This window comes from Lactuca virosa, chromosome 9 (genome assembly GCF_052849685.1).
Source record: "Lactuca virosa cultivar CGN04683 chromosome 9, Lactuca_virosa_CGN04683_v6, whole genome shotgun sequence".
Lineage (NCBI taxonomy): Eukaryota > Viridiplantae > Streptophyta > Magnoliopsida > Asterales > Asteraceae > Lactuca > Lactuca virosa.
Genome location: NC_136434.1, coordinates 268,687,154 through 268,710,932, shown reverse-complemented (window position 1 = coordinate 268,710,932; position 23,779 = coordinate 268,687,154). Strand labels below are relative to the sequence as shown.

At 39.2% G+C, this 23,779-nt stretch overlaps 1 protein-coding gene and 1 non-coding gene across 2 annotated transcripts; both read left to right on the top strand.

Annotated features, from left to right (window-relative positions):
• Nucleotides 1–19,073: 19,073 nt before the first annotated feature.
• On the top strand, nt 19,074–20,522 carry LOC145140878 (Eukaryotic aspartyl protease family protein). The gene has a single exon (XM_079074263.1). The coding sequence runs from the start codon at nt 19,107–19,109 to the stop codon at nt 20,424–20,426; it is 1,320 nt and encodes a 439-aa protein (XP_078930389.1). The 5' UTR covers nt 19,074–19,106; the 3' UTR covers nt 20,427–20,522.
• Nucleotides 20,523–20,953: 431 nt separating this feature from the next.
• TRNAS-GCU (transfer RNA serine (anticodon GCU)) lies at nt 20,954–21,035 on the top strand. The gene has a single exon. It is a non-coding gene; the product is annotated as a tRNA-Ser (tRNA).
• The last annotated feature ends 2,744 nt before the right edge of the window (nt 21,036–23,779 follow it).

Sequence of the window (23,779 nt, the reverse complement as noted above, 5' to 3'; positions counted from 1 at the left end):
TTATCATTGGGCATTCTAGGTTTCAAAAATGGTTTTGGTTTCAACAACTAAAGAAATAATTTATTTGTGTATGCGTGTTCAAGAATTTAAGAAAACATGTTCGAAACAAACACAAAACCAGAACTTAATATCTAAAATCATGTACACGGTGGAGCATATCTTCAATTTTCGTCATGTTTGTTATTGAATCTAGTTCTTGATTTCTGGAAAACAACCACTGGTGAACAACCCTAGAACTTGAACTGAAATATGAAGTTCTTGAGTTTCTTTTTTTTATGAACATGTCTGCCATGGTTCAGAAAACCCTTCACAACTTTGATTGATTTAAAGTGTGTTCTCATTCAAAAGATTGAAACGATATAGAGTTATTATTCTTGAGTTCAATTTAGGTTTCAGATTTGTAAATGGTATGTTTAAGAACACATCGACCTGATTTACAGAATAAAGATGAAGATTGAAGATGAATTTGGAATTTTGGGCCCTTGGTCTGATTAATCTATTTGTATTCTAGATCCGATTTTGATTGTAATGGGTTTGTGTTCATATGATATAGAGTTCTTAGTATGTGTGTGTGTATATGTGTGTCCTTGAATATGTGTTCTTGAGTATGTGTGTATATGTTCTTAAGTTTGCGTTCATTAGTGTGATATTGAGTTCTTTAGTTCTTGAGTGTTTTGACCAGGGAAGATGGCCAAAAAATTCATGTTTAGTTGAAAAATTCAAGTTTGGCCGGAATCCTACACCAAGCAGTCACAAGGACGTTTTTTTATCAAATTAAAATGTTCAATGGTCATATGTATATGAAAAAAGATTATAAATGACTAAGTGTATACTTGAGGTACCAAAGGGACTAAGATGTTTTTTTTGTCTGCAGATCTTCTTGGCATCATATGTCTACGCCACGCAGACCACGCGCAGACATTAACATTCGCAGGCTGTTTGCTTTTTTGAAGACTGTAGACCTAAAAATGTATGTGCGCCCTCTTCTTGGCGTAGATGTGGACCAGAGTTTTCTAACATCTTCAGACATCTTCTGGCCTAAAAAACACATATATCTTTATTTTGTTTAGTTTTTTTTTATATTTATTCCAACTTTATTAATGATAAAGAAATTGAAAAAAAAAGTTACAATACTTTAAAAAAAAGGTTCGATGACACAAACATAACATTTTTGACAAATTTAAAAAGAAAGATTTATTAAAATAATGGTCGTTGAAATTGTATATATAAATTTTGAAAAAACAAATCATAATATATTCTTATATATTGTATGCTAAGTTTTATAAAACATTATTTAATACAGTATCGTCAGGTTTTTGGGAAAATATTTATAGTACATTTTTAATGGATTTAATTGAAAAAATCGAAATTTATTTCCATCCATTTATGTGTCAAATTCTTTGATTTCTAATTACAATGTTGAGGTATAACTTTGCGACCAAATTTATTGGTTTTTATCAAATATATACGTTAATTCGTACCATTTTATTTTCACTTATTATACAATAATACATAAAAGTTGATCTAGATTTGTTAATTATTTATAACAAAGTCATAAAAATATTAAAAATCACTTTGAGGTTAAAAAAAGCAGTTTATTTAGATTTTAGTTTATTTTAATAGTCTGTGGATGTTAAAAAAACAAACAGACTTCTTTTTTCAGATTGCAGACATTTGGTCCACTTCTTCTACTGTAGATATTTACAGATGTGATCCGCAGACTGCAGACATTTTACCAAAAAAAAAAAAGCAACACCTAAATGTCTACACAAACTAAATTACATTACCCTTATAAGTCAATAATATTCCTTTTTATAATCTTTTGATCTTTGATTTATTTATATAAATTGTTCTTTTTTTCAAAATGCACATCCAAACACATTTCCTTCTCCCAAACTAATTAAAACTAGAAAATTGTAATTACATGACATTTATCAATCATAAAGATTATTTATCTACAGATCGATTTTAAATGTTATATTTGTAGAAGATAGATGTAATATATCATTCTTATTTAAAAAAAAATGAAATTATATTTTGCAGTTTTTTAAAACTAATAAAATATATTTTTATTGGGTAAGTTTGTAGTCATGATTTAGTTTCGATTTTACCAAATTAAATACTTTATACACGTTGACGATTAAAGAGTGGGTTGGACAAAATTGCAAAAATGGTCATTATATTTGTCAAAATTATGTGGTTTTGGTTCAAAAAAGTTTGGTGATACACCAGTGGTCCAATTTCGGATAGCTTGTGCGGTTTTGCCCATATTGTTGGTATTTTGGTGTGGTTTTGGTCCATAACCAATCTGAAATGACAAATATGCCCTTAAATATATATTTTTGTAATTTTTTTAATTTTTTTAATTCAATATGTTATTATTTTTATTACAAGAAAAGAAAAATAAAATACTACACCCTTACTCCACTCAGTCAGTCTCTCTCTCTCTCTCTCTCTCTCTCTCTCTCTCTCTCTCTCTCTCTCTCTCTCTTTCTCTCTCTCTCTCTCTCTCAAAAACACCATCACTCTACCACCTGCCGGCCTACCACCTGTCGGACCTCCACCTACCGGAAACCACCTGACAGACCTCTACCTGTCGGACGACCACCTGTCGGACCATTACCTATTGGACCACCCATTCCTCTTAAGTCACAACCCACCACACCTTAAAAGGAGACCACCACCACTTCGACGACGACTTTGTTACCCTAGCTCTAGTAGCGGCTTCCAATGCGAGATCCACAGTGACGGCTCCGCTACCCTAGCTACGACCATGAGAAAAGGCCTAGTAGTTTTAGCTCGGGGCATAAGGAGATCGATGATGGCGATGATCTGGTGGTGGTTATGGTCGAGGTAGAAATTACGCCGCAACCTTTCCCCTTCATCCTCACCTGCGTCGCCTACCACCGTCGGACAAACCTTCGCATGTACTTATTCCTAGATCGACAGTCCAACGTTGTTGCCACCTACCTTTCGTCGCCACCTGCACTATTATCCTCCGTCACCCTTCTCAGTTGCCACCCCTGTGTAACGTCCCAAAATTCATGACCAAAAAATTTCATTTTTAATTAAGTAATTGTAAAAACCAATGATCTGAAAACACCCATAGTATCATCTCATATCATAATCAAAACTAATATCTCAAGAAACCAGGTCATGTCATAACAAAAAAATCAGAGTACAACTCCCAAGGATCTTGTGTGCGGAAAACCATAGTGTGATGCGCTACGATCATGCCGGCTCCTTTCCTTTTGAAGAAGAAGTACCTGAAACCAAAACTGAAAACCGTAAGCATGAAGCTTAGTGAGTTCCCCCATCATATCACATAATCACAAACTGCTAGGCATATATGGGTGCCCGTCCTACCCTGTCAGCCATATCTGGGGTGCCCGACCTACCCATGTCAAGCATATATGGGTGCTCGACCTACCCTGTCAGGCATATCTAGGTGCCCAACCTACCCTTCGGTTTATTTCAACCGGTTACGGGGTTTATCTCACCCCCTACTACTACCACATAATAACATATCATAACATACTGTTAGGCATATCTGGGTGTCAGCCCTACCCTCCGGTTTATCTCAACCGACTACGGGGTTTATTCCACCCCTCCTACTACTACCACATAGCACATAACATATAAGCACATAAATCTCTACAGATAGTAGCATATCGGACAATTATCACAAAGCCAATCACCTCGCAAAGCTGAATGCAGAATCTCACGGCAAGGAATCTCTAACTGCTTCTCTGACGACTCCCCGAGCTATCATTACCACAATAACACTTAGTCAAAAACTAATAATCCCTCTTAGGGTAAAATGACCATTTTACCCCGGATCTAATTTGGCCCATGACTAAGGCCCATCACTATAACATGAAAGGCCCAAATCTAGTTAGCCTTCCCAAGCCCACTAGTGCCCACCAATGGCCCAATTTTCTAAATTGGGCCCAACTCCTCAAATGGGCATTCTCTTAAGCCCAACATATTCTTAATCCAAACTAACTGATTTCTAATGGCCCACTATGGCCCAAAATAGCAAAGTCCATTAAATGGCCCAAACCGAGGCCCAAATGACGCAAAGCTCAAATCCAGTGAGTACGCGGGGCGTACTCCTCTGTATGCTAAGTGTACAGGCTGCATGGCGTGTACACTGTGCGTATGGGCTTGTACGCCCAGCGTACTACCCTGTTAAGCCATAATCTCCAAATGGCTTAATCCCTTAAGACCTCAAGCTCCAAACACATATATGAGTCTGATAAAGTGTCCTAACCAATAAAGTCGATTACTTGGTGGCTTGCAAACCCCCCAAATGGACCCAAACTTGAAATATGGCAACCTACTTCCATAGAAATGACTAATACTCATGCATGGCCACATTAAGACCTTCAGGATGGCAACTTTTCTGTCCTTGGGACTCATATAGCACTAAGGGTGGCAACCCTAAGCCTAGAAACGGATTTGGACCATAAAAATCCATTCTTGGGACCAAAAAGGTCCAAAACACCATTACCATAGATCTAAGTATAGATGAGGCAAGTTGTGAGCTTTTTACCTCAAATGAGTACTAGATGATGATGATATCTCAGATCAAGGAGCTCAAGCTACAAAAGTTCTTCTTCACCAACTTCCTCTTTCTCCTTCCAAGCTCCAAACCACCAAAATGGACTTCACAAGATCAAAATCACACAAAGATGAGGAATGTTAGGCTTCCTAGGGTTTCTGAGTTTGAGAGGCTGGTAAGGAGGCTAGGGTTTGGGACATAATGATGTATTTATATGACTTAAACCCTAAAAATTAGGGTTTTAGGTCGGCTCGCGTACGTTGCGCGTATGCACATCAACCCCCAGCATCCAATGCTGCACTACGCCCCGCGTACGCCAAGCTTACGCCCTGCGTACGTCTCGTACGTCTTTAGTCGGACCACTCACTAATAGACCAACTCAGTTAGTCTAATATTACTCTCATAGTGCAATCAGTTATTTACAATAAATTAAATAATTTAGCATTACCTCGAATCACGAATGTTACAATTCTCCCCCACTTGAATCAGACGTCGTCCTTGAAGTTCGTTGCCTTGAACAACTCCGAATAGTGCTCCCTCATCTCCTCCTCAGGCTCCCAAGTCCACTCAGATCCCTTGCGGTGCAGCCACTGCACCTTTACCAGCTCTACCCTCTTGTTCCTCAACTCCTTCGTCTTCCTGTCGAGAATGGCTACTGGTCTCTCGATGTAGTTCAGGCTGGAATCCACCTGAATATCCTCTAAAGGCATAACTACAGAGTCATCCACTAAGCACTTCCGCAGGTGGGAGACATGAAAAATGTTGTGGATCTGACCAAGCTTGTCTGGCAGATCCAGTCGATACGCAACCCAGCCCACCCGAGCCAAAAACCTGAACGGACCAATGTACCTGGGGCCCAGCGTGCCCCGCTTCCTGAAGTGGATGACACCTTTCCAAGGTGACACCTTCAGGAGGACCATATCCCCTATCTGAAACTCTAGGTCTGAACGGTGCTTGTCGGCATAGCTTTTCTACCGTCCCTGAGCAGTCTGGAGCCTGCTCCAGACCTGCTGGATCTTCTCTGTGGTCTTGAGTACCACCTCGGTACTCCCCATGACTCTCTGACCGACCTCACCCCAACAGATTGGGGTCTTACATTTCCTCCCATAGAGCATCTCGAAGGGAGGTCAATCTATGTTAGCGTGGTAACTGTTGTAATATGAAAATTCCGCTAACGGAAGATACTTATCCCAACTCCCTCCAAACTCTAATACGCATGCACACAACATGTCCTCTAGAGTCATAATCGTCATCTCACTCTGCCCATCCGTCTGAGGGTGAAAAGCAGTACTAAAGTAAAGACGAGTACCCATCTCGTCATGAAACCGCTTCCAAAATCTGGAAGTGAAGCGAACATCTCGGTTTGACACAACCAAAACCGACACTCCATGTCGTACCACCACCTCGCATACGTAGATCTCGACTAGATTCTCAGCCGATATACTCTCCTGGATCGGGATAAAATAAGCACTCTTGGTCAACCGATCCACGATGACCCATATTGAATCCACTCCATGTGCGGTCCTGGGAAGCTTTGTAATGAAATCCATAGTGATATCTTCCTATTTCCACACGGGAATATCCAACGGCTGCATCTTGCCATGAGGTTTTTGGTGCTCTGCTTTGACTTTCCTGCAAGTCAAGCATCTCTCAAAGTACCAGGCTACATCCCGCTTCATGCAGGGCCACCAATAATCAGGGAGAAGATCCTGATACATCTTCGTCGCCCCGCGATGGATAGAAAATCTGGATTTGTGCACCTCCTCCATTAGGATTTGGCGCACACTGCCCGCGTACGGAACCCACACCCTATGATGGAGCGTCAATAGCCCGTGGCTATCATAGTCGAAGGAGGAAATTTAACCCACGATACGCTCACTCTTCCGATTTTCCTCATTCATAGCCTCCTGCTGAGCCCCCCAAATCCGCTCCAAAAGCGGAGTCACTACTGTCATCCTTAGGCAGATGTCTCTAATCGGGGCCGCAAATGCCTTGCGGCTAAGAGCATCGAGCACCACATTGGCCTTCCCCAGGTGATGCAGGATCTCACAGTCGTAATCCTTCACCACGTCCAACCACCGTCGCTGTCTCATGTTCAGATTTATCTGGTCCATCAAGTACCTCAAAATCTTGTGATCCATGTAAATGGTACAACGGACCCCATAGAGGTAGTGTCGCCAAATCTTGAGGGCGAAAACCACAATCCCCAACTCCAAATCGTGCATCGGATAGTTCTCCTCATGAGGCTTCAGCTGCCTCGAAGCGTAAGCGATGACGTGTCCGCTTTGCATCAACATTGCGTCTAAACCTGTGATAGACGCGTCACAATACACCACGAAATCCTCAACGCCCTCAGGCAGGGCTAAGATCGGCGCCTCGCACAACCTCTGCCTCAAGGTCTCGAAAGCTGCTTGTTGCTCAGGCCCCCAGCAAAATGTCACCGACTTCTTGTCAGTTGGGTCAATGGAACGGCTATCTTGGAGAAATCCTGGATGAATCTCCGATAATAACCCGCCAGACCAAGAAAACTATGAATCTCAGATGGAGACCTCGGAACCTCCCATCTCATCACGGCCTCTACCTTGGCCGGATTGACCAGTATACCATTCTGGTTGACGAGGAGCCCCAAAAACTGCACCTCGTGCACGGATCGATCCAGCATCGGTCTGCACACGTGGTTCATGAGAACCAGGAACGCGGCAGGAGCATTGGTGAGCCCAAACGGCATCACCATGAACTCATAGTGACCATAGGGAATCCAAAAAGCAGTCTTCTACACATCCTCACCTCTGACTCTCATCTGGTGATAGCCTGAATGCAAATCGATCTTGGAAAACCAAGATGCTCCTTGTAGCTGGTCAAAAAGATCGTCGATCCTCGGGAGTGGGTAACGGTTCTTCACCGTTACCTTATTCAACTCCCGATAGTCAATACACATCCGGTGAGACCCGTCCTTCTTCTTCACAAACAAAATTAGGGCTCCCCAAGGCGAACTACTCGGCCTGATAAATCTCTTGTCTAACAGCTCCTGCAGCTGTGTAGACAACTCCTGCATCTCGGGAGGAGCCAACCGATACGGTTCCTTGGCTATCGGAGCCGCACCCGGAATTAGGTCAATCCTGAACTCCACCTGTCTCTCTAGAGGTACCCCGAGCAGGTCCTCTGGGAACATGTCTGGATACTCCCGTACAACTGGCACATCATCCACAGTCGCCTTACCCTTCTGCCGGGTATCCACAACATAGGCGGCATAACCTACACATCCTTGATGAAGGTAACGTCTGGCCCTCGCTGCAGAACACATGACCGGTCCAAGATGCGGTCTCTCATCCTGAATCACCAGCTCTCTCCCACTTGGGGTCCTAACCCGAATTAAATTCCGCTCACAGTCGATCACCTCCCCATTAGGGTTCAACCAATCCATGCCTATGATGACCTTATTCACACGCAAAGGAATGGGAACCAAATCCATGAGGTAACGCTCGTCATACATCCTCAAGACACAATCTCTATAAACCTCTGATGCCCAGACGGATTGATCGTCCGCAATCTCGACCTCTAAAGGACAATCCAATGTGCCTGAAGACTCAACAAACTTCTTGCTAAGTGCAAGAGAAACGAAAGATCGGGTAGCTCCCGAGTCAAATAACACCAACACTGGGATACCATTCACATGGAACGATCCTAAAACAGAGTACATGAAACATAAATATCAAAACTGAAACATAATAAAATATAGCGAGAAGAAACATACCCGTCACCACATATGGTGCGACACGTGCCTCCTCGGCGGTCAGCTGGAAGGCTCGGCTCCTCACCACTGAAGCATCTGTCTTGCCTTGTCGGCCATTTGTGATCTGCAGGGTTGCTGGAGCTGGCGCCGCCACTGGCGCTCCGGATACAAATCTCTGGCAGTTGGCCTTTTTATGGCCCCTCTGATTGAAATGAAAGCAAATCAGGTCTGATGTCTAAATGGTGGAGGTAGGGGCAGTGCAATCCTTGCTAAAGTGCCCAGTCTCGTCGCACTTGTAGCAGCCCGATCCCCCAGCTCTACACACTCCCTCGTGTGGCCTGCCACATTTCCCACAGCGGCTCCGGCCGTGGTGGCCCTTCGACCTCGAGTCGGATCCCTTGGGTTTCTTCACCGAAAACCCACTTGTCTGCCCGGCCTCTGCCTTCCTCTTTCTAACATGCTCTATGTCAATCTCCTTCTCTCATGCCCTGGCTATCATGTCATCCAAAGTCGGGCACGCCGAGTAACTGACATGTTTCCAAATGTTAGCTCTCAACATGTCATGGTACCGGGTTTTCTTTATCTCCTCATCACCCACGTACCGAGGCACCAACAAGGCCCTCTCCCTGAACTTGGCGGTAATCTCCGCCACCGTCTCAGTAGTCTGTCTCATATCCAAAAACTCTCTGGCTAGCTGCTGAATCTCCATAGCTGGTGCGAACTCTGCTCGGAATCTGGTCATAAAGTCTGACCAGGTCATAGCCTCAATAATTGGAGCTCCCAAATTATCACTGACTGCCTCCCACCAGTCTCTAGCTCGCTCCCTCAAACAACCAGCAGCATACCTGACCTTCGACCCTTCAGGGCAGAAGCTCGTCAACTGTGGAGACTCGATGTCTGTAATCCATCTCCTAGCCGCAATGGGCTCATTCACCCCGCATAAGTCTGGTACTCCACATCCCTTGAAGTCCTTGAAGGAGAGTGTGCAAGTCCCAGACTGGCCAGGTGTCATGTCACTCCTGAATGCCCTAAGGCGATCCTCCATTAACTCAATGATACCCTCCTTGATCGACCCAAAAATCACCGGGGTCGACTCAAGGATGCCTCTCGTAATCTCGGATGCAATGAACTCGTGCAATCCATCATCAACTGGCTCGGAACCCGTACCCGAACCTGACCCAGACCCTAAACCTCCTGCTCCGTGACGTGTCACCACCATTCTGAAACAAAACACACAATTGTCAGGGTCATACATATCATCGGGAGGCCTCACGCACACTACAAGTTCCCTGGTTTTATCTCAACCCTCCTTGACTCGAGTACGGATCCTCAGCTTTCAGTAGTACGGGCCCATACTACCTTCCACATCTATCCGTACTTTCCTCAATGATTGTTTTGACTTCACCAAGTCCCTTCCACTACTATTGTTCTCCGTACTAATCTCATCGTAGGCTTACCCTAAGGAAATCTCCAACCCACTCTCCGCCATCAGCTGCATAAGAAGTCTCTGCTACCTTTCCCTAACTAGCTCGTGAACACCATTACATATTACTAAGACCAGATATTTCTTTGAATGAGAGGTACTACCGTACAATGGTTAGACTCAGACGAGAGCTGCACAATAGGGCTAAACCTAACCTTCTGAAATTATTTAGTCCTCGTAATATGTAACTTAGCGTATTCATTTACTAGTTAGTTAAAGATAACTAGAACTCCTAAAAGCACAAAGAAAGCATCATTCGAGCATTGAGTAACCAAAACCAAGCATATCCTAATCAGGCCATCATATCACTGACTAATCAGTACTAGCATGCAGTTCAATAAGCTCATACAGTAGGCATACATGTCACACCCCTGAACCAGACGACGGAAAACGTCTGGGGGCTTGTGCGTGACTTCATCTTGTAATATCATCACAATGCATATAAATGAAACAAGACAACACCATCATCATACATATCAAAATACAACCAACATTGTTTACATCCAGTATAGTATCATAAATTACATGCCAAAATATTCAACGTATGATGATAACAAAGTATGACAAAATCCACATGTTCTTGTAGACCTTTCCGCTTAACGATTCCCTGAGAATACAAGTTATTTTGAAAACGGTCAACATATATAATATTGGTGAGTTCATAAGCATGTTTGAATGAAAACTTTTGTATTGTTCGTAAAGCACCAGAAAATCCGATATTTTCTGTAAAAATGGTTTGAAAGTGATGTATCAAAATCAAGTATTTATGCATATGTGTTTTCTGTTTTCGGAATGTATATAAAATGTAATCCGGAGAAATTCTATAATTTTTCTGTTGTAGGTAGAAGGTATTGTTTAACTGTATGTTTCACCAGAAAATCCTATATTTTCTGTTTATAAAAGTGTTGTGGTCTCAACCCTAAGACCGAATATCAGTGTATGTATGTTAGGGATGAGATTTAGAACCGGAAAACCGGACCGGAACCGGAATCGGACCGGAACCGGAACCGTTAGAACCGGAATATATAGAACCGGTTCCAGTTCCGGGTTTAAAAATTGTCTTTATCTGGGTTCCGGGTAATCCGGGTTTGGGTCCATCGGGTCCGGGTAAACCGGGTCTAAAAACCGGAATCGATGTTAGGAACCGGAACCACTTTTAGGACCGAAACCGGTTTTTGTGAAATGTTTAAAAGATTCATATCTCATTCGTTTCAACTCCGATTGACATGAGGTTTTTTCCAACATGTAGTTTAGAGTTTGTACATGATTTTAGACTATAAATTTGCTATTTTTAGTTTTATATTCATTGACTTACAGTCCCCCAAAGTCGAGATATCAAAGTTGGAAGTTTTTAGTTTTTCAGTTTTTTTGTATTCGGTGAAAGTTTTAAAACATACATATCTAATTCGTTTGAAGTCTGATTGACATGTGTTTTTTTCCAACTTGTAGTTTACATTTTGTACATGAGTTTAGACTATAATCTTTTCATTTTTAGTTTAATATTCAATGATTTACAGTCCTCCGAAGTCGTGATATCAAAGCTGAAAATTTTCAACTTTTCAACTATTTGTTTTTGTACTTTGTATTCTGTGAAAATGTTAATACATGTATATCTCATTCATTTAAAGTCGTATTGACATGCGGTTTTTTCCAGAGTGTATTTTAGAGTTTGTACATGATCTTAGACTATAATTTTGTTAATTTTGGTTTCATATTCAATGAGTTACACTCCCCCAAAGTCGGGATATCAATATGAAAATTTTCAAAGTTCAACCCACTAAGTAGTAAGTAATTACCAAAAAATTCTGGTTTTTCAGGGTTTTCCGGTTCTAAACCCACTTTATCTGGTTCCAACCTACCTACTTTAATGTTTCCGGGTTTTCCGATTCTAGACCCACTTTACCCGGTACCGTACCCGGAACCGAACCGAAACCGGTTCCTATATACCGGTCCGGTTTCCGGTTCTAAAAAATCCCTTTAACCGGTTCCGGGTTTGGACCCACTTTCATCCCTAATGTATGTTTTCGTATCAACAAGATTTTATAGGTGTTCCATAAAATTATGTTGGAGAGAATCTCTAGGTGAGCCGTTTTAACCATACTTGATTATGACGAATTCGCATGTCGTGGCGTTTTTAGGCGCCGACTTGTTTAAGGTAATGTTTGTCACCCTAGACTGGCCTAGTCTAGCTGTAGCGAACAGCTCAGGTGTGGGGTGTCACCCCGTATAGATCTATACACAAACTCTCGCTCTCCCTCCAGGAGATTTTGGTTATAACTACAGGCTACGATTGTACACTCGAGAGGTGTCAACCGACATGTCTCACTAGAATCCTTAACTGAGTTTACGCGAATATTGTATTACGTTATGTATAATGTTTTCCGTGTACGCTTTATGTTTGAAAAGTCCAACGAGTATGTATGTGAATGTACGAGGCCCAACATACATGTAGAAGGACCACTAAGGCCCGATAAACATGTGATGTATAGTCTAGGCCCAATAAGCATGTAAATGGGTCCCTAAGGCCCAATAAACATGTAATGTATAATCTATGCCCAATAATCATATAAATGGGTCACTAAGGCCCAATAACATGGATTGTAAGGGTTAGGCCCAATAAACATGTAATTGATGAATTTAGTTTGTTTGTTATTACGTCGTTTGTTTTAGCTTGATTGTTTTCTAAAATGACATAAAAAGTCCATTTGTGTAATGATGACAGTTTTGGCCCATTAAGCCGAAAATTTACAAGTTAGACATATTTTTTATGGAATTGACACTTTAGGTCTTTCAAGACCTAAATTTCCTTTATGAGCTCATTTCAAATAAAATGACATTTTTAGTCCACTTTGGTTAAAAATTACATTTTTGGCCCATTATCATAAAAATTGACATATTCCGGCCCATATATATATAAATTGATGTTTTCGGCCCATTATTATAAACATTTACATTTTCGGCCTAGTTATATATATAATTTACATTTTTTAGCCCAATTTCGATAAAAGTGGCATTTTCGGCCCTATTTTTGTAAAAATCACATTTTAGGCCCAAATCCAAATAAAGTGACAATTTCAGTCCATAAAACCGTAAAATTTCATTTTTGGCTCAAATTTGTGTAAAATGACAATTTAATCTACAAAAATCATAAATTTACAAATTTGGCCCAATGAAACCGTGAAGGCCCACATTAAGGCTCATTATACGAAATTTTACACTTTTGGCCCTTTTAAAGCTATGATTATCATAAAGAACCATTTTTTATGTATATATGACTCTTTTAGTCCATGTAAAACCGTAAGTTTCATAAAACTCCATTCTTTTTGTTTATTTGTCAAAAATGGTCCCTTTACAAGATTTTGTTTAGTTTTACAGCATTCTTAACATGTTTAACACTTTCATCTTTATGGTAAGTTGTATAAAGTGTTTTAGTTTACATATATTGTCGAGATCTATGAAGTTCTTCACATAATCACAACATATAACTTAGAAAACACACATAAACATGCACAAATACATAGATCTAGCACATAAGCAACTTGTATCCTCCCCCAAAACATAGTAAAACCAAAAAACAAGGGGTATGAACTCACATTGGGGTTTGGATTCGGTTTTTGATGAAGAGATGCGAGGAGATGATGTTGTTTTTGGCCTTGAGTGCTTCTTTGGAAGGAGTTTCGAACTTAGATGGTCCTAGGAAGCTAGAACACGAAATGAACCATGTAAGGGAGTGTTGTTAGCTTAAAAATGGAAATCAATGACTTATGTATGATGACAACTTACCAAGTAGATGATACTTGTTGAAAAACTCTTGGAATCACACCCAAGATCACGAAAATGGCAAAGGAAATGAGGGAGTTTCTCCTTGAGCTTAAGAGGATTTGAGAGAGAGTTTGAATATTTTGAAGTGAGATGTGGAGAGAGGGGGGGGGGGAGTCTCGGCCGATAATAAGAGAAGAGAGAGAGATGTTAAGGTGATGTTGCATGGAAGTTGACCATGCAAAGATTATGTGTCACTTGCTAGATTAATCTCCTTTTCCCTTTTTTTTGTTAATTGGGCTAAAGGAAAATGGAGATGAAATGGTTTGGGCCCTTGCTTAGTTTAGTTTGAATTTATGGAGCCCAAATAATATTTTTCGGCCCATTGGGCCCTTTTTATGGGTCTACGGCCCAAAGGTGGTGAAGGAATGGAGTTTACGGCCTATTAGGGCTAATGAATCATTTATGGCTCAACATGGCCCATTAGAGATAAAATGAACTATTCTAGGCCCAAAGTAGTTAAATTAAAAGTTTATTGGTCCATTAGGCCCAATAAGAGAATCCTAGCCCATAATAATCTTGAATTGGAAGTTTTTAGGGTTTTCAATCCATAGTTGAACATATGAGACGTATTGTATTAGGTTTTGAACTTAAATCAAGAGTTTGGATTCAAATGGAGTGTTTTGATTGAGCATAGAGTATGATTTTCACTTAGAGTACATGCCTTACAATAGATGATGTTTACATGAGAATAGAATTTCCTAGCTAAAAATGCTAGTTGTGACAATACAAGGCATCCTTCCTAGATTCTTAGCCCTAATCTAGCATGTAGTTCTCATACACATACAGTAGGCATACAAGGCATCCTTCCTAGATCCTTAGCCCTAATCTAGCATGCAATTCTCATAATCATATCATATATCATAACATGTATGGGTATCTTGGGGAAAACTTACTTGATCTCGGCCGATTGCACGCATCACACTCCTTGTTCTTTCTCAAAACCCTTAATTTTAAATTGTTAGAAAAATTATTTTTCTTTCCCTTGATTTGAGTCCAGACACCCCCGAAGGTGTGTCCGAATCCCTCAAACCAAGGCTCTGATACCAACTTGTAACGTCCTAAAATTCATGACCAAAAATTTCATTTTTAATTAAGTAATTGTAAAAACCAATGATCTGAAAACACCCATAGTATCACCTCATATCATAATTAAAACCAATATCTCAAGAAACCAAGTCATGTCATAACAATAAAATCAGAGTACACCTCCCAATGATCTCGTGTGTGGAAAACCATAGTGTGATGCGCTGCGATCATGTCGGCTCCTTTCCTTTTGAAGAAGAAGTACTTGAAACCAAAACTGAAAACCATAAGCACGAAGCTTAGTGAGTTCCCCCATCATACCACATAATCACATACTGCTAGGCATATATGGGTGCCCGGCCTACCCTGTCAGGTATATTTGGGGTGCCCGATCTACCCATGTCAAGCATATATGGGTGCTCGACCTACCCTGTCATGCATATCTGGGGTGCCCGACCTACCCATGTCAAGCATATCTGGGTGCTCGACCTACCCTGTCAGGCATATATGGGTGCCCAACCTACCCTCCGGTTTATTTCAACCGGTTACGGGGTCTATCTCACCCCCTACTACTACCATATAATAACATATCATAAGATACTGTCAGGCATATCTGGGTGTCTGACCTACCCTCCAGTTTATCTCAACCGGCTACGAGTTTATTCCACCCCTCCTACCACTACCACATAACACATAGCAGACAGGCACATAAATCTCTACAGATAGTGGCATACCAGACAATTATCACAAAGACAATCATCGTTACTATAAACAACTACTAGTGGGTCGGGCTTGGTGCCTTAGACCCACTGCTACCGGGAAGGTAACTCACCTCGCAAAACTGAATGCAGAATCTCAAGGTAAGGAATCTCTAACGGCTGCTCCGATGACTCCCCGAGCTATCATTACCACAATAACACTTAGTCAAAAACTAATAATCCTTTTTAGGGTAACATGACCAGTTTACCCCTGATCTAATTTGGCCCATGACTAAGGCCCATCAGTATAACATGAAAGGCCTAAATCTAGTTATCCTTCCCAAGCCCACTAGTGGCCCACCAATGGCCCAAATTTATAAATTGGGCCCAACTCCTCAAATGGGCCTTCTCTTAGGCCCAACATATTCTTAACCCAAACTAACTGATTTCTGATGGCCCAAAATAGCAAAGTCCATGAAATGGCCTAAACCGAGGCCCAAATGACGCAAAGCCCAAATCCAGTAAGTACGCGGGGCGTACTCCTCTGTACGCTAAGCGTACAGGCTGCATTGCTTGTACGTTGCGCGTACGGGGTTGTACGCCCGATGTACTACCCTGTTAAGCCATAATCTCCAAAAAGGCTAAATCCCTTAAGACCTCAAGCTCCAAACACAGATCTGAGTCCGATAAAGTGTCCTAACCAATAAAGTCGATTACTTGGTGGCTTGCAAACCTCCAAATGGACCCAAACTTGAAATATGGCAACCTACTTCCATAGAAATGACTAATACTCATGCATGGCGACATTAAGACCTTCAGGATGGCAACTTTTCTGTCCTTGGGACTCATATAGCACTAAGGGTGGTAACCCTAATCCTAGAAACGGATTTGGACCATAAAAATCCATTCGTGGGACCAAAAAGGTCCAAACACCATTACCATAGATCTAATCATACATGAGGCAAGTTGTGAGCTTTTTACCTCAAATGAGTACTAGATGATGATGATATCTCAGATCAAGGAGCTCAAGCTACACAAGTTCTTCTTCACCAACTTCCTATTTCTCCTTCCAAGCTCCAAACCACCAAAATGGACTTCACAAGATCAAAATCACACAAATATGAGGAATGTTAGGCTTCCTAGGGTTTCTGAGTTTGAGAGGCTGGTAAGGAGGTTAGGGTTTGGACATAATGATGTATTTATATGACTTAAACCCTAAAAATTAGGGTTTTGGGTCGGCTCACGTACGCTGCGCGTACGCACATCAACCCCTCGCATCCAATGTTGCATTACGCCCCGTGTACGCCTAGCTTACGCCCCGCGTACGTCTTCAGTCGGCCCACTCACTAACAGACCAACTCAATTAGTCCAATATTACTCTCATAGTCCAATCAATTATTTACAATAAATTAAATAATTTAGCATTACCTCGAATCACAGATGTTACACCCTCTCTGCCTTTTTCGTTGCCAAATGCATCGCCGCCCCCTCCGTTCCCAAATTGACGAGCCAGTTCATCGGAGAAAGAGAAAGAGGAGGTAGGTAGATGTCGATTTTTATAGATTTGTTTGCCGATGAAACTGGTTTGCAGTTGTGGTTCATCATGTTGTAGAGTTGATTAGAGAAGCCATGTGAGGGATATGAATGGTTAGGTTTTCGGCGAGAATTGTGGCCGCCGAAGGTGGTTCCAGTCACCGGTGATGGAGAGTGGGGTTGGTGATGAGGGGGCTTCTCTCCTCCTATAAAGCTGATAGGGGTTTTAGGTTTTTGTTTTAAGTTAAAAACAATAAATTAAATTAATTTATGCATTTAAGCAGTTAAAGAAAATGGAAAATATAAACTATAAGGGCATATTTGTCTTTTTTAATTGTAGAGAGACCAAAATCACTAAAAATATCCAAAATTGGACCATTAATAACCATTAAACATTTTTGGACCAAAATCACATATTTTTGACAACCACAATGATCATTTTTGCAATTTTGTCGAGTCATTACAAAAGAACAATCATGTTGAAGAGAATCAATTGCTTCATTCTGAATTATTGATCCAGAAGTCTAATATGTTTTCACATCTAAAATTAATGCAAGATACTATTAAAAGAGAACGTTGTAACTAGAGAAACAACCAGTTTGAGATATGTTCGTCAGTAAAATTTCAAAAGCATTTAGAAGGAATTATATTTATTTCTTTTAGGAAAAGTTTATAGGTATGTTCGGCAAAAGTTGTTGAAGTTGGTAGTTGTAACTTTTATTTGTATAAGAGGTGTTTGGTACAAGTAGCTTTAGTTTTTTGAAATATGTAAAATTATATAAAAGGCATATGGATGTAAAATAAAATTGGAATATAATGATGATAAATTAATTTTTCTTAGCTATAATTATCAAAAGTTAAAAACCATTCAAATTTTAATATCATGTGCATCGGTTAAGCTTCTCAATTGGTAAATCATTTTTACGTATATTATGATTTTTTTACAAATAAAATAAATAATACTTTTCAATTTTGTACGAACTCATACCAAACATTTTTTTACATATTATAAGTGTTTCGGCTTTCTAAAAGAAATAATATTATTGGATATTATTAAATTTAGTTTATAAATCTATATAGTAAATATTTATTATTTTGTTAGATGAAGATTAATAAATTATAAAATCCATTAATAATGTTGTTTCAAATAAAGACATCATAATTGCTAAACTATATTTATTTGATTTCAAATAAGAAATAATGACATAATAATTGTTAAAATATATATGTAATCATATAAGATATGCATCAAAAGTATTGATATGACTTATTTATTTTAAAAGGTATTTAAGAGGATTTGTTAAAATCTAAAAGAGTTTTTTATTACACACCGGTTGAAGTAACTTATGAATTTGAAGTTTTTTATTTAACCTAAAAATTAAAAGTTCTTGTTGTCGACCGACTTTTTTGGAGTTTTTTTCTTAAAAACGAGATGGTAGAAACTCCAAAGGTTGTGTGTTGAGCATGCCATATAAGTTTAAATTTTTTATTTTAAACAAAAAAATATTTAATCCAAAAGCTATTTTAAATAGCTATTGATAGTTTTTAGGTGCTTTAGGATTTTAGCCTTTATTATTTATGTAATTTTACACATTTGAAAAACTTATAATTACTTTTTCTAAACAATTATACACAAAATAAAAACTATAATTTTCAACTACCATCAACTATTCGTTATTGGTTATCGGTTACCGGCTAAAAGCTACTTGATAGTTTGACAAAACATATCCTTAATCTAAGTAGCATACTTTATTACTTCATATCTAGAATTTATATGAAATACTATCCATGTCATTTTAGCACGGTTTTTTTTTTAGGAATGAATATTACAATCTTTAAAATCTTCTAGTTAGTTGTTACCAAAAAAATAAAAAAAAAATTACACTGCAGCTAGCCAGGACATCCATATAGGAACATATTGGATATTTGTATTTGGTGCCTTGGAGGCACGTGAGTGGGGCGGACCACTTGATACCCGTGACTGACCGCCTCCCGTGCATTAAGTCGACCCGTATAATATTACTTCAAATCTCCACTATTACTATCGGGGCATATTCGTCAACTGAACCAATTGAAAAAGATAATCATTTGAATCATTGACAAGTTTGTCCTGGCATGACTTAGACATCTTCCCAATAAACCAGGAAGAACAATATCAAGGACAAGGTTATTATTGCCAATTCACATGTCCATTGTTCTCTTATATATAGACTAGAAAATAGGTCTGTTTCAATAATTCCATCCAAACTCATGGACTCGACCATCTTTGCATTCTTCTTCATTGCTCTTCTTTCCACCACAAGAGCTTTTGATCCATGCCCATCTTTGAAACCGAAATCGGATGGCTCAGATCTTTCCATCATCCACATCTACGGCAAATGTTCACCATTCAACTCACCTAAACCGGCATCGTCATGGACCACCACAGTCCTCAACATGGCCTCCGAAGACCATCAAAGGCTAACCTACTTATCGAGTCTGGTTGCCACCAAGCCCAAAACTTCGGTGCCAATTGCACCGGGCCAAGTCATAAACATCGGTAATTATGTGGCCCGTGTGAAAATTGGCACACCTGGCCAGCTCATGTTCATGGTGCTGGACACCAGTGCAGACACCGCATGGGTTCCATGCAGTGGCTGTACCGGTTGTTCATCAACTATGTTCTCTCAAAACTCGTCTGCTACTTACGAGGCAGTAGATTGTGCAACTTCTGAGTGTGTCCAAGCCCGTGGGCTTTCATGTCCTACGGCTGAACCCTCTAACTGCTTGTTTAATCAATCGTATGGTGGTGATTCCTCACTTTTAGCTTCGCTATCTCGTGACTTTCTACAATTAGCCAATGATACAATTCCTAGTTATCTTTTCGGGTGCATTGGTGCTGTCTCGGGAAAATCAATCCCTCCGCAAGGGTTATTAGGCTTGGGCCGTGGAGCAATGTCAGTACTTTCCCAGTCTGGATCAATTTACTCCGGTGTGTTCTCATACTGTTTGCCTAGTTTTAGATCATATTATTTCTCCGGGTCACTTAGGCTCGGCCCAAATGGTCAACCCAAAACAATAAAGTTCACCCCACTTTTAAAAAACCCGCATCGACCTTCGTTGTACTATGTGAACCTCACGGGTGTGACCATAGGTCGAGTCAAGGTCCCTATAGCTCCAGAGTTGCTAGGGTTTGACCCAAGCACTGGAGCAGGGACCATCATCGATTCAGGCACAGTTATAACTCGCTTTGTGCCTGCGGCTTATGATGCAATCAAGGAAGCGTTTAGGAACCAAACTCAAGGTCCATTTACCTCATTAGGAGCATTTGACACATGTTTCTCGGTTACACATGAAAATGTAGCCCCTAAGATGACATTTCATTTTAAGGGATTAGATATTGTTCTACCCATGGAGAACACATTGATACATAGTAGTGCAGGGACATTAGCTTGCTTGGCAATGGCATCCGCTCCTGATAATGTCAACTCGGTGTTGAATGTGATTGCTAATTTGCAACAACAGAATTTAAGGATTTTGTTTGATGTTGTAAACTCACGTGTTGGTATTACTCGTGAAATTTGTAACTAGTACCAATTGTTTTTCAAGAGTCATAAGAAGTTAAGAAATAAACCCAAGCTGTACTACGAACAAATTGAATGACAAATAAAAGTTCTTTCAACGAAATTACTCTTTCTTGATGTATGACTACTCGAATTGGGACTTATGCATGCAACTACTGAACTAAGTTAATGCTGTTGTCAAAAATATGTAACAAAACTAAGTTGATTTTTGTTTTCTTATTTTATATAGTCATATTTCATTTGTTACAAAACTTTACCAAGTTATGCACCTATATAGTTGTAAAAATTTCTTTGTATAAACCGACAACAAATTGAAACAATACAATATAAATTAGCTCTAATTTATAGAATAAATTAGTAAAAAAAACCTATAACTTCAATGTCGATGTAAATCACCAACTGTAATATTTTCTTAGGAGACAAAATACATCATTACTTTTATCAAATTATTCTGTGGACTTAATTAAATCGTTGGCAATGAGTCAGTGTTCGAAGAGAATTAAATACGAATAAAGTAAAATTAAGAACAAAATCGTCGCTTTGGCCGAGTGGTTAAGGCGTGTGCCTGCTAAGTACATGGGGTTTCCCCGCGAGAGTTCGAATCTCTCAGGCGACGAATATTTTATTTGTCTAAAAAACATTTTTAATCATCAAAAAATAGAAATCTCATTTTATCGGAATGTAAGCTAAATTTGACTGGAAAACACCGGGATCTTCTATGTTGTTGATCTATCTCTCTAAAAATCATACACTTTTGTTTGGGTTAATTAACCGGACTCGCTTTGCCGTTTCCAAAAAAAAACCTCATAATTAGTTACTAACACTTTTAAATGATGTTCGTATAGTTAATTAACTTATTTTATGTTCACTGAATTGATTTTTTTTAAATAGTCATTACGACCGGCGTCACAAAAAAAAAAAAAAAATGTATAATTTTTTTTGTTAAAGTCATTAAACATTTTCCTTTTGCTATCTAACATCATCTTCCATCCAATTTTATTTTTCTACAGCAAAATTCAACATGGTGTAAATTAATATAGATTGCCAAAAACGCCATTATTAACTTTTCACAAATTTATTTGCAATTTTTTTGTTGTAATAACTTTATAAAATACATTATTATAAATTATAACCAAAGAATTATTTACATATTATTAATTAATATGAATTTAATATATCATATAATAAGGTTAATGTCACTCTTGCCCAATAAATTAATGGGTTATGGTTTAAAAGGTTTCTCATGTTATTTTTTTTGCTTTCTAGAGGCATGAACTCGACTTTTCCGTATTAAAAAAGATCATTATTCATAATGTGAAGGGGTTACCCAGTTGTCCCATGGATTTTCTATTAAGATAATAATTTTTTTAAATTAAAATCTAAAAACAAAAATAAAATTGAAAACATATCTTGAACATTTTCATTTTTAGCCTCGTTCTCAACCGGACCACCATGGATGTTGATGGAGACTTTACTAAATCCTTCTTCTTCAAAACTTTAAATCCAACGAAAGAACATATCTAATAAAAAACTCCAAGGCAAGATTGATGTTATAATCAAATTGAATCGTTAGGTTTAAAAAGAAATTGCTTCTTCTTCGTGCATAAGAAAGGTGTTTGTACCACACGCTCACCAAGTTGTACCTTATTTATGTCCGTCAATGTCATTTGTGTCAAATAAAACACAAGATCGAACTGATTCCAAAAGTTTTTCAGAAAAAACGACTATGGAAGAGTTTAAGCAAGTAAAAAGCACAAGTTTTTGCTAGAGAAGAGTACAAACTTACAACAAATTTTGCTTTACTTTGGTTGGGATATGGAGAACCTCAGACGCATTCTCAAAGGTAGTATTGAGCAGACGCAGTGGGATAATTTATCTTCCTTGTTGCAGGTCTTCAGTTGGAGTCTCGTCTGGATAGATTAGGATGGATTCCTGATGTGTCAGATATTGTTTTAGTTTTAGTTTCTTTAGCCAGATCTTATCTAGAAGATGATATGTTGTTCTCGGGAGGTATAGAGACTCGGTGGAATAATTAGGTTCCCATCAAACTCAATATTCTTATTTGGAGAATTCGAATTCAATGTATCCCCACCAGAGAGTGACTGTCTCATAGAGGTATCATGGTAATTCGAATTCAATGTATCCCCACTAGAGAGAGACATTAAGGGTCTCCTCCCTTAATGTCAATTCGGTGGATCATCTCTTTGCTACATGTAACGAGTTGGTAGATATTTGGACGCATATTGCTATTTGGTGGGATATCCAGACTCCAGTTCAGAAGTTAGTGAATTCTTTCATTTCTTGTCCAAACTCAACTCACCTCAGGGATGGCCAATGGAAGGTTTTAGAAGCGGCGATTTTTACTACATTTTGGTATTTGTAGAATTTTTGCAATTCCAACGTCTTCGACACAGTTATTCCTAGAAAATCTAATATTTTTGATGAAATTGTTCATAGGACTTTCTTATGGATTTCAAATAGGTGTAGCAAAATAAAGTTAGGATGGTCTAATTGGCTTCATAATCCTACTTCTACTACTTTTTTGATGTAATTGTTCTTTCTAGCTCCTTGCTAGTTTTTAATAAAATCTCCGCCATTAAAAAATGCTTTACTTTGAAGGTTTTGATGGGTTTTCAGTTCTAAGAATTGAAGAAAGTGAAAGATTGAGAAGAGAATCAAAACTATCGATTTCTGAAGGGACATCGGCGTTCCCATTTTACCAAAGTGGTCGCATCTGTGTTCCAATCTCTTTGAAACTTGACCTAATGTATGATCGGTGCAAAATTAAAATCAGAGAACATTCTAACACAGTGCGTGTTCCACCATTGTTCGGTATAATATTGCTTCTTTTTTGTTCAGAAAACAATATTTCCCTTTGAGTTAAACACGACACCTCCAGTGGATTACGTCCCCTGTAATTCTCTTGATCGGAATCGATGAGAACTGAAGAGGTGCAACTTTTGAAAACCTTGATTGGAATCGATAAGAACTAAAGAGGTGCAACCTATTCGGAACAACAGAAGAAAAAACATAGAAGCCATGATCCTTTTTAGCATCATCCATAGAAAAGAGAATTGAAAGGAGATGTGTGTGTGTGTGTGTGCGAGAGAGGAAGATAATGCTTTGGCTCGTGTGAAACTATGAGTTTGGATTTTCTCTCGTTAATTTCTTTTTGTCTTACTAAAGAAAAGCCATGTTATCCATGGGCACGATGTATTATAAGTTGTACGTCCTTTTTTAACCAATAAAAATGAAGTTTATACCTTTAGAAAACCAAAAATAACATAAAGCACCTTTTAAACCAAAATTGATTCATTCACAGGGCTATAATGACATTAACCATAATATAATATTATAATT

What these genes read in the sequence shown, in the direction of transcription:
- LOC145140878 (XM_079074263.1), top strand. Translation starts at nt 19,107, where the DNA reads ATGGACTCGACCATCTTTGCATTCTTCTTCATTGCTCTTCTTTCCACC.